Source organism: Salvelinus sp. IW2-2015, linkage group LG11 (genome assembly GCF_002910315.2).
Source record: "Salvelinus sp. IW2-2015 linkage group LG11, ASM291031v2, whole genome shotgun sequence".
NCBI lineage: Eukaryota > Metazoa > Chordata > Actinopteri > Salmoniformes > Salmonidae > Salvelinus > Salvelinus sp. IW2-2015.
In genome coordinates, this window is record NC_036851.1 from 13,535,605 (window position 1) to 13,548,186 (window position 12,582).

The 12,582-nt window shown below is 41.7% G+C and overlaps 1 protein-coding gene across 1 annotated transcript in view; it reads left to right on the forward strand.

Annotated features, from left to right (window-relative positions):
• LOC111969848 (RING1 and YY1-binding protein B) overlaps positions 1-10,727 on the forward strand; it is a 40,827-nt gene extending 30,100 nt beyond the window's left edge. The window contains exons 3-5 of the mRNA XM_023996171.2: positions 4,297-4,995; positions 9,049-9,132; positions 10,142-10,727. Of these exons, the coding sequence (XP_023851939.1) occupies positions 4,297-4,995; positions 9,049-9,132; positions 10,142-10,391 (1,033 nt within the window). The 3' untranslated portion in view covers positions 10,392-10,727. The remainder of the gene's footprint in view (positions 1-4,296; positions 4,996-9,048; positions 9,133-10,141) is intronic.
• The last annotated feature ends 1,855 nt before the right edge of the window (positions 10,728-12,582 follow it).

The window sequence follows — 12,582 nt, forward strand, 5'->3', positions numbered from 1 at the left end:
TTCAACATTTATGTCCATATACCTCCTTTTGTTAGGGCGTTTGGTAAATAAATCCAAACGCGCGTTCAAGTCCAGCGGAAAGGTCGGACGAAAACTCAAAAAAATTATATTACTGGTCGTAGAAACATATCAAACTAAGTATAGAATCAATCTTTAGGATGTTTTTAACATAAATCTTCAATAATGTCCCAACCGGAGAATTCCATTGCCTGTAGAAAAGCCATGGAACGGGAGATACCTTTCTCATGAACGTGCGTCACCAGTTCTGGGCACTCTGCCAGACCTCTGACTCAATCCCCTCTCATTCAGCCCCCCTTCACAGTAGAAGCCTGAAACAATGTTCTAAAGACTGACATCTAGTGGAAGCCGTAGGAAGTGCAACATGACCCATATCCCACTGTGTATTCAATAGGGGCTGAGTTGAAAACCTACAAGCCTCAGATTTCCCACTTCCTGGTTGGATTTTTTTCTCAGGTTTTTGCCTGCCATATGAGTTCTGTTATACTCAGACATCATTCAAACAGTTTTAGAAACGTCAGAGTGTTTTCTATCCAATACTACTAATAATATGCATATATTAGCATCTTGGACCGAGTAGCAGGCAGTTTACTCTGGGCATGATTTTCATCCAAAAGTGAAAATGCTGACCCCTAGCCCAAACAGGTTTTAACAAGAAATTTGTGGAGTGGACCAGAACAACAGCAAAGGACCTTGTGAAGATGCTGGTGGAAACAGGTACAAAAGTATCTATATCCACAGTAAAACGAGTCCTATATCGACATATCCTGAAAGGCTGCTAAGCAAAGAAGAAGCCACTGCTCCAAAACCGGCATAAAAAAGCCAGACTACGGTTTGCAACTGYACATGGGGACAAAGATTGTACTTATTGGAAAAATGTCCTCTGGTCTGATGAAATAAAAATAGAATGGCCATCGTGACCATTGTTATGTTTGGGGGGAAAAGGGGGAGGCTTGCAAGCCAAAGAACACCATCCTAACTGTGAAGCACGGGGGTGGCAGCATCATGTTGTGGGGGTGCTTTGCTGCGGGAGGGACTGGTGCACTTCACAAAATAGATGGCAACAYGAGGCAGGAAAATTATGTGGATATATTGAAGCAACATCTCAAGACATCAGTCAGGAAGTTAAAGCTTGGTCGCAAATGGGTCTTCCAAATACACAATGACCCCAAGCATACTTCCAAAGTTGTGGCAAAATGGCTTAAGGACAACAAAGTCAAGGTATTGGAGCTGTCTCTTATACACATCTAGATGTGTATAAGAGACAGCCAAAGAACACCATCCTAACTGTGAAGCACGGGGGTGGCAGCATCATGTTGTGGGGGTGCTTTGCTGCGGGAGGGACTGGTGCACTTCACAAAATAGATGGCAACAYGAGGCAGGAAAATTATGTGGATATATTGAAGCAACATCTCAAGACATCAGTCAGGAAGTTAAAGCTTGGTCGCAAATGGGTCTTCCAAATACACAATGACCCCAAGCATACTTCCAAAGTTGTGGCAAAATGGCTTAAGGACAACAAAGTCAAGGTATTGGAGTGGGTATCACAAAGCCCTGACCTCAATCCTATAGAACATTTGTGGGCAGAACTGAAAAAGCGTGTGCGAGCAAGGAGGCCTACAAACCTGACTCAGTTACACCAGCTCTGTTAGGAGGAATGGGCCAAAATTCACCCAACTTATTGTGGGAAGCTTGTGGAAGTCTACCCAAAACGTTTTACCCAAGTTACACTCAATTAGTATTTGGTTGTTTATGTAAACTTCTGACCCACTACACCAGAGACTCTGGGTTCGYGCCCAGGCTCTGTCGCAGCCGGCCGCGACCGGGAGGTCCGTGGGGCAACGCACAATTGGCCTASCGTCGTCCGGGTTGGGGAGGGTTTGGCCGGTAGGGATATCCTTGTCTCATCGCGCACCAGCGACTCCTGTKGCGGGCCGGGCGCAGTGCGCGCTAACCAAGGTAGCCGGGTGCACGGTGTTTCCTCCGACACATTGGTGCGGCTGGCTTCCGGGTTGGAGGCGCGCTGTGTTAAGAAGCAGTGCGGCTTGGTTGGGTTGTGTTTCGGAGGACGCATCGCTTTCGACCTTCGTCTCTCCCGAGCCCGTAAGGGAGTTGTAGCGATGAGACAAGATAGTAATTACTAACAATTGGGTACCACGAAATTGGGGAGAAAAGGGGGTAAAATTTATTATAAAAATAAATAAATAATAACATTTAAAAAAAACTTCTGACCCACTGGAAATGTGATGAAATAAATAAAAGCTGAAATAAATAATTCTCTCTACTATTATTCTGACATTTCACAGTCTTAAAATAAAGTGGTKATCCTAACTGACCTAAGACAGGGAATTTTTACTARGATTAAATGTCAAGAATTGTGAAAAACTGAGTTTAAATGTATTTGGCTAAGGTGTATGTAAACTTCCGACTTCAACTGTAAGTTTTAATGCTAGCTAATTACTTACCTTGGCTCCTTGCAGCCACAATGTCCTTTTGATGCTGCACTCGCKTAACAGGTGGTCAGCCTTCCACGCAGTCTCCTCGTGGATTGCAATGTAATCGGCGACTAAAAAGGCCGATTACCGATTTGTTGTGAAAACTTGAAGTCGGCCCTAATTAATCGGCCATGCCATGCCATGCCTCAAGACCTCAAGTCTAAACCTTGCTGCCTTTGTCGTTGACCTGTGCAACAACGTTGCAGGTTTTTTTTTCGTAGAGAGAATGAACATGAAGAGTGACAACTTCTGAGCTGGGTGAATTCATTTATCAGGATGATTATAATGGATATATCCAAATAAATGGCAATAGAAACAAAGGTAAAATAAATTTGCTGTCATTTCAGCTGCTTGGTGTGATTGTGTTTGATCTAGTTGGCTAGCTAGCAATGAAGTAGTTACTGTAGCCTGCATGGCATCCTTTTTTGCTTTGAACATTTGGAATGGACAACCAGTTCATTTGGCTAACGACTTTTGCCCGGACAATATCGTGGAAGGATGAAAAAAATGAATTTACTCCCATTGCAGCAACTCCCGTACGGACTCGGGAAAGGCGAAGGTCAAGAGCCATGCGTCCTCCTAAACACGACCCTACCAATCCGCACTGCTTCTTGACACACTGCTCGCTTAACCAGATGCCAGCCGCACCAATGTGTTGGAGGAAAAACTGTGCAACTGGCGACCGTGTCAGCGTGCATGCGCCCGGCCCGCCACAGGAGTCGCTAGAGCGCGATGGGACAAGGCCATCCCGGCCGGCCAAGCCCTCCCCTAACCTCGACGACGCTGGGATCGTTGTGCGTCGCCTCATGGGTCTCCCAGTCGCGGCCGGCAGCGACACAACCCGGGATCAAACCCGGATCTGTAGTGACGCCACTAGCACTGCGATGCAGCGCCTTAGACTGCTGCGCCACTCGGGAGGCCCTTTAATTATTTGAATGGAAACATGTAMTCTTTAGAAAAATATGTTAGTAACTGTTTTATAAAAGCAATAACCCGGGAATTATTGTTAATATCACCCTCCAAAGGGCTGTTTCCCCGGCCCTCTGCTTCGTGTCGGGCTAAGAACAGCCCCTAGTCTGGAGTTATTCACACGATAATCCTCGCGCTCTCATTCAGTTGACTGAAGTGTTTCCCCCCCATGAAGAACCTCTTCTAACCTCTCAGGATGAAGAGTAATGAGCCTTTTATCCTAGATATTTTTATTCATCCACCAAGGCACTCATTTGTCTCCATCTCTCACTCACAACGCATTTGCCTGCTGAACGAGAATGGTTTGGCTCAAAGAGAATAGGCTAGGTGTGTCTGTGTGTGAGTGACGACAGAGAGCCACAGAGAGTGACTTCATTCTGCTCTGGTGGGCTAGCCAGCTAGTAAGTGAGCGGCTGCACGTATCTGTGTATCCCAGTCTGTGACAMATGGGGCCAATGCTGCAGTAATCAGATTAGAGGACGTAAATGACATGCTCCAACTGTCCCACCTTGGGATCCCCACATGCATTTTATTATAGCACTGATCTAGTGAGATTACTCTTCAAACAGACCAGCCCGACCAAGAGCTGTYACTTGCATCCAGTCAGCCAGCCGTGTGTGTACATTAACCATTTCACTCCAGAGGCACTGTGACTCAATCCAGCAAACTCCTTATAAGATGATGCAGAGATGGTGTGTGTGTGTGTGTTGCTATGTGGTTAGGCAGGGGCTGCTCATGGTCATCTTGTCCTGAGTAAGCTGAGCCTGGAGTTGCTGCTGCCTGCTAATCCCTATTTGTGCCCTGGCCTCTACAGGAAACCCAGGATCAACTCCCAGCTGGTGGCCCAGCAGGTGGCTCAACAGTACGCGATGCCTCCCCCGCCCAAGAAGGAGAGGAAGGAGAGGCCTGAGAGGGAGCATGGCCCGGACGGGGAGCTCTTGGACGGGGAGGGGGAGCACCCCGAGGGAGAGCTTCTGGAGAGAGTGAAGCAAGAAGGAGAAGGAGAACCTCCCCTGGATAAAGACGAGAGCGATAAGGAGAAGCCGGAAAACGACCAAGCAGAAAAGCCAGAGCAAGAGGAGGAGAAAGAAAAAGGTAAAGAGATCAGCCCAGCCAGGCCCATCGCCAAGAAACCCAGCATCAAAGAGATCAGCCTAGCCGGGCCTATCGCCAAGAAACCCAGCATCAAAGAGAGCAGCCTAGCCGGGCCCATCGCCAAGAAACCCAGCATTAAAGAGAGCAGCCCAGCCGGGCACATTGCCAAGAAACCCAGCCTAAAAGAGAGCAGCCCAGCCGGSCCCATCGCCAAGAAACCCAGCATCAAAGAGAGCACCCCAGCCAGCCCCATCGCCAAGAAACCCAGCATCAAAGAGAGCAGCCCAGCCAGGCCCATCGCCAAGAAACCCAGCATCAAAGAGAGCAGCCCAGCTAGGCCCTTCGCCAAGAAACCCAGCATCAAAGAGAGCAGCCCAGCCAGGCCCATCGCCAAGAAACCCAGCATCAAAAAGATCAGGTCAGTGTGTGTTTTATAAAGGAATAAGATGTCTGTTCATTGTTTGTAAGTATCTTTCCTCTCCAGACATGAACTTTACTAATTAACTCCTCTGTGGTCGGACCATCAAATAATTGGCATATACATTACTCTTACTGAATTTCCACGTGGGTGATGATATTGGAAATTGAATCAAAGCCTATTGGATGATAACTTGTTTTTAACTAGGACTGAGGAATGTATTTTTACAATTCTGACATAACATAGGTACAGCAAATCCACTTATTGTATGGGCCACTTTTAAATGTGCCTTTAGAGGCCATGCAATTCTGTACTCCTTTCTAAAACAAAAGCAATTTAGGTCAAAGGCATCCATACTAACAAAGGAAATAGAAGGTCTAACAGAACAGATAGATGGCAATGAAAACTGTACCATAGAGGCTCAGAATAAGTTGGAGGAAAAACAAAAAGAAATGGAGGAACATATTCAACAAAGATCAAGTGTAATATATTATAATAATAAAGCAAACTGAATGGAATATGGAGGAAAATGCACCAAATTCTTTTTTTTAATCTTCAACATAGAAATGCTTCCAAAAATAATTTACTGGAAGTTGTTACAAATGACGGAGTCACCAATGATTCACCAAATTATATTTTGAAAGAGGAAGCAAAGTACTTTAAGCATGTGTTTTCATTTGTCTCCTTCAGCTCCTTTAACCGAAGCTAATTGTATGGACTTTTTTCTATTAATAACKTTAAATGAACAGCCATACAGAAARACTCATGTGAAGGTGAAATTATAGAGAAGGAACTTCTTGATGCAATTAAAGCCTTTAACTCTGGGAAAACTCCAGGGCTGGATGGCATACCATTTCAGGTATACCAAACCTTTTTTGATATAGTCAGAGGACCGTTTTAGCATGTTTTAACCACTCTTATGTAAATGGTAGATTATCAGACACTCAACAAGAAGGTCTGATTTCATTATTACTGAAACAGGATACAAGTGGGAAATATAAAGATCCAGTCCATTTAAAAAAACAAAAAAACAATAGAGGCATCTTATCAGTGTTGTGATGGGAAAATTCTAGCAAAATGTATAGCGCATAGAATTAAAAAGTTAGTCAGACATTATTCATTCTAATCAGACAGRTTTTTTACATTGGAGATAAAATAAGGCAAGTACTGGAAACACTGAAAMATCTGGGAAACCAGGCCTGCTATTCATAKCTGACTTTGAAAAGGCYTTTGATAAAGTATGACTGGAGTTTTTATAGAAATGCTTGGAACATTTCAATTTTGGAGAATCTCTTATAAAATGGGTTAAAATTGTGTATAGTAACCCTAGTAACCCCAGTTTTAAACTGTCGAGAGGAGTAAATCAAGGTTGTCCACTATCAGGGGCAGTGTCTAGTCTAGGTGTTTGTATGTCTATGGCTGCCTAGATTGGTTCTCAATTAGAGGCAGCTGTTGATCATTGTCTCTGATTGGGAACCATATTTAGGCAGCCATATTCATTGGATATTTCGTGGGTTATTGTCTGTTAGTTGCCTGTCTGCACTATTTGTTTATAGCGTCACGTTTGTTGAAGTGTTCTTCATTTTCGTCTTTAATAAATAGAAGATGTATTGTTATCACGCTGCGCCTTGGTCCTCCTCTCTTCCACCATATAACGATCGTGATACTCCAATACATTTTTATAAAAGGTTAGTAAAAAATACATAAGATCTTGCTATCATGGAAAGGTAAATACCCTTCTATTTGTGGAAAAATCTCCCTGATTAACTCTTTAGTCATATCCCAATTTACCTATTTGCTTATGGTCTTGCCTACACCTGGAGAACGGTTGTCTTTTTCTTATTGTATGAGAAAAAAAGATTCAATTTTATTTGGAATGGCAAGGAAGACAAAAATTAACAGGCCTGTTTATATAATGACTATACATTCGGAGGGCAGAAAGTCTTAAATATTAAAGTATTAAACCTCTCACTAATGGCTTCAGTCATACTTAAATCCAAACTGGTTCTCTAGTAAATTAGTAAGGATGTCTCACCCCATGTTCATGAAAGGCTTTTTTCCCTTAATTCAGATTATAACCTCTCACATTATTTCCCAAATATCGCTATTTTTAAAATAAGCCATTGAAAGTTGGTTGCAATTTCAATTTAATCTACCAGAAAAGACAGAACAAATAATACAACAAATATTGTGGTTAAACTCAAATATACTATTTTTTTATTTTTATTTTTTATGAATTTGTTTGAATAACAAATAAAAAACTATAATCTAAGTAAATTGTCATACATGCAGCTGACTAAAACATATAGAAATGTCTGCTCTACTCAAACTTACAACCAACTCATTGTTTGGTTGTATTTCAGCGTTACCGCAAAAATAGAAGAGGGAAGTGGAAGGGGGAAAAAGTAAGGAACTTGTCTGTTGGCCCTGCATTAAAGACCATAATTGGTTAAAGAAAACTGTAATATATATAAAAATGTATACCAATTTCATTTAAGGACCAAAACATGTACCACTGTGCCATATAGATTGCAAAATAGTTTAGATTTTTGATGTACCTATTCCATGGTGCATGGTTTATGAACTAATAAGCAAAACAATGCCAGATTCAAAACTTTTAATTTTTCAATTAAAATTATTATACAGAATTCTTGCAACCAATAGAATGTTATTTATATGTGCGATACAACCTTCCCAGCTCTGCAGATTTTGCTGCGAAGAGGCAGAATCATTAGATCATTTGTTTTGGTACTATCCATATGCAGCTTGTTTTTGGTCACAGGTCCAGCAATGGCTGAAGAATTGCAACATTTACCTGAAGCTAACCCTGCAGATAGCACTACTGGGCGATCTGAAAAGTCATAGTCAATCGATCAATAATATAATAATAATTTTTGCAAAAATGTGTATTTACAAACTGTAGAAACAATGAAAATAGAAAGGTTCAGAACTTTTGTGAAACAGCACAGTTGAAAAATATATGGCAAATAGAATCCAATATGGATGGTGTTAAGAGATAAATTGGAGGGGTTGAATGGAGCTGAAGGTTGGGACTAATAACAAGATAACTAATGTAAAATATACTGTGCCCATAACATGTATATACAGTTGAAGTCGRACGTTTACATACACTTAGGATGGAGTCGTTAACTTGTTTTTCAACCACTCCACAAATTTCTTGTTAACTATAGTTTTGGSAWGTCGGTTAGGACATCTACGTTGTGCATGACACATCATGTTGTGGGGGTGCTTTGCTGCAGGAGGGACTGGTGCACTTCACAAAATAGATGGCAACATGAGGAAGGAAAATTATGTGGAAATATTGAAGCGACATCAGTCAGGAAGTTAAAGCTTGGTCGCAAATGGGTCTTCCAAATGYACAATGACMCCAAGCATACTTCCAAAGTTGTGGCAAAATGGCTTAAGGACAACAAAGTCAAGGTATTGGAGTGGCTATCACAAAGCCCTGACCTCAATCCCATAGAAAATGTGTGGGCAGAACTGAAAAAGCATGTGCCAGCAAGAAGGCCTACAAACCTGACTCAGTTACACCAGCTCTGTTAGAAGGAATGGGCCAAAATTCACCCAACTTACTGTGGGAAGCTTGTGGAAGGCTATCCGTAACGTTTGACCCAAGTTAAACAATTTAAAGGCAATGCTACCAAATACTAATTGAGTGTATGTAAACTTCTGACCCACTGGGAATGTGATGAAAGAAATAAAAGCTGAAATAAATCATTCTCTCTGCTATTATTCTGACATTTCACATTCTTAAAATAAAGTGGTGATCCTAACTGACCTAAGACAGGGAATTTTTACTAGGATTAAATGTCAGGAATAGTGAAAAACTGAGTTTAAATGTATTTGGCTAAGTTGTATGTAAACTTCTGACTTCAACTGTATGTATGTGTATTTGCAAAAAAAAGATATGGAGGATTGAAAGTGATTCAGACAATTACATTGATGGAAGCTACAATCTATCTGCAATATTAAAGCTGATCTAACCCCTGAAGAAAAAAAATCCATATATATACTACTGTGTTTTTTGTGCAGACCCAAGACAGATGTTCATCAGAGCCTACCCAGYATACAGTCTGGGGAGTCAACAACCAAGATCAACAACTCTCACATCTCCAGGTGGGTCATTCTCCTCTTACAGATGTCTTTCACTACTAGTACTGACCTTATCTTCCATTTGGACATTGTGAGAACCTGTCATGGCATTTTTTAAATTGGAAMTCGTACAAGATATTCTAAAAGTGGCAATCAGCAGTTGCTACATCCATTTTTGGACTAATAAATGAATATGTTCCCATGGATGCTTGAAGAATATAACCTATAAATGTCTCATGAGCTTAGTTCWAYTGTCGTACCCCATGAGAACCCGAAATATAAGCTTGTTTTACTCCAATGTTTGTAAAAGTAAATGTGAACAAAGACTATAGTCTCAATACATGGTTAAAACTCATTTTTTTAATATCATGGATCCATAGCTTTGTATATGAATTTGTGCTTACATTTCTCCAGCCCCATCTCTTAGCTTTTTCCCGAAACGAAGGTGGGGAGAACACTGTTCAACTGCTGATTGCCGCTTTAAAGGGATACTTTGGAATTTTGCCAATRATGTACTTTATCTACTTCCCCAGAGTCAGATGAACTCATTGATACCATTGTTATGTCTATGCATCCAGTATGAAGGAAGTTAGACATAGTTTTGTGGGCCAATGCTAACTCGTTTTTAGCGCAATGACTGGACGTCTAGGGGAGCATGCTAGCTGTTACCATAGACTTCCAGGCATTGCACTAATGTTAGCAAGCAATTGTGCTAACACTAGTTAGCAACTTTATTCACACTGCACACTGAGACTTAAAAAYGGTATCCACTAATTCATCTGACTCTGGGTAAGTAGAAAAGGACTTTGTTGCCAAAATCCCAAAATCAAACTCAAGTGATTCATAAATGCTATTTCATGTTCTAAACCCACTCACTTTCTCCCTCTTACTCCTGTTGGCCTTGTAGTATACATTGAAATGAGCGGTTGGGTCTAACCACCCACACTGTACTACACACCTTAATGTGGTTGTATCTTAGTAAGGCAGTTTTATCAATGTAATCCTAACCCTGTGTTTCCCCCCTGCTGACAAGGCCCAAACTGAAGAACATTGACCGGAGCACCGCTCAGCAGCTAGCCATAACGGTGGGGAACGTGACGGTCATCATAACGGACTTTAAGGAGAAGACCCGCTCCTCGTCCACATCCTCGTCCACCGTGACGTCCAGCTCGGGCTCCGAGCAGCGSCACCAGAGCTCTGGCTCCGAGAGCATGGACAAGAGCTCGTCTCGCGCCTCCACCCCCAAAGGAGAGCTCTCTGTGGGRCACGACGAGTCCTTCTGAGCCCTACAGTCCAGGTGTTCCGTGATGACTCTGTGGATCGGATCCCTTAGGGGGAGATATTTCACCTTCCTGCCTCCTGCCTCCGCCTTCCTTCCATCACCGTCCCAGGATGCTGAGAGAGCTAGCTGATTGGAGCAGTCTGATTGGAGCGGTCTGATTGGAGCAGCCCATGGCGTGCGCCTAATGGAGAAACGTCCAATCATGGGTACACGTTGAGCATGGCCCAGGCGGGAGAGTGGGGCTGATGGGAATAGCGCCCCCACCGGTGGCATCCTGACACTTGTATGTATTGTTTGATATTTGTACGTGGATGTGTGGCCGACATTTTGTTTTTGTGTAAAGAAATGATCTGCTGTACACAATAACCACCACCATTTTAGCAACTCTGAAACATGACCCTTATTTATTACTTGTTGCACCCTTATACTTTGAGAGACTTTTCTTTTGTTGAGGCTTTGCTGTGTAGTTGTACCCATCTCTCACTTTGACACTTGTTTTGATGGTTGAACTGGTAGGATGGGACAAGATGCTTGAGACCACTACACACTGGTGCTACATCGATACACTGTGAAACAGTTTCCGACGTGGGACTGTCATTCACACGATCCAACAAAAGTGCTAATAACCCAGAAATTCTCTCTTGCTCTCTTTCTCTCCCTCTTTCGCACACTCTCACTCTCTTACACTCGTGTCTGATTTTWGTTTGAACCTCCATGTGGTCTTTCAGGTTGATGTGTAGAGGTGAATGTGCAGCATATAAAGGTCACCTGCTTTGTTTTGATTTGAAGGGCCTACAATGTCAACTCAACACACACCCAAACCTTTGTCTATCATTTAGTCAGATGCTATATATCAATCTTATACAATCTGTGTCTCCTGTCCTTAACTCTATAGTGTAGGCTATTGTGAAAAACACTAAAGTTGTTGATGTTTTTGCATTCCGTCGCTTTAATATTGGTTAGCCAGTTGAGGAAAGGTGTGGTACCTTTTTTATTTCTGTAATGACTGAAGGAAAGGTCAAGTTCAGATCCACCTGTCAAGACCACAGTTTGAACTGTAATATAGTGATGCCATATACCGTTTATGATATCCAACTGATGCTAAGGGACTTCAGGTTTTTAGACGTCTTAGCGAACTTTTACCAATGTTTTTTTTGAATGCTCTGGTTTACAAAGTTGTGTTTTTTCCCGGTTTATTTAGTGCAAAGGCCTGGACAGTTCATGACGATTTGAGAATTGATTTGAGTGACTTTTTCTGCTAAGATATATTTAAGACTCCAATATGTAGGTTAAGTGAAGGCAGAAACATTGCAAGTAGATGATATAGCTAATAGAATAATATTAMATTTTTGTTTTGCATTTTCAAAGCAGTAAACACTTACCTAAATAACCAATTAAATGGTTCTAATTCTCATTCTCCTTAGATGAAARTAGACCCTAATTTCCTCTTTAAATGTATTAAATTGTATAAAGAATAAATGTGTATATCTTAGTTTTATTTATTGAAGGACCAAAGGAATTTCATATTGACATGATACATAGACAACTGAATAACAATTTGAGATGCAATTATAAAATGTGTGAAATGAAATACATTTTAAATAAAGACTAATATAATCCATTTAAATGGTGTAATTCTTGTCCACTTTATAAGGAACTTACCTAGATAAACCTGAGAATAAGCAGAACAGAAAATAACAACACTAACATTATTTCAATCACAAGTCAGTTTCTCTACTTAGAGAACAATGAAAGGCAATGAAAAGCATTCAATGGGCAGTGAGCTGCAGGGAACTCTGCAGTGTTCAGAAGCTCTTGGAGCCATGTAAAGCCCTGTGCTTTGAGCCTCTGCTCCACTGTCCTCCGTACAGTATCTCCCCCTGCAGAGAACCAGTTGGCCTGAGCAGGCCAGTTCAATCTCTACCTATAGACTTCTCTAAAGCAGGTCAGGCAAGGTAGGCATACCCTTCTAACTTGCCGTGACCATGAGTCCACCGGGCAGGTGTTGTAGTAAAGGCTTTACGATCTATTTAGTGTAGATACGATAATCATATTTGTGTGTTGTGAATAAGCAATGTTTGTTGTCCAAATAAGACCATACAAAGTTGATTTACTGTTTTAACAGATGCCTGCTTCACATTTCTCGACTACATTTATTTTATTTTTTTAACGATTAATTTGATTCATATGTA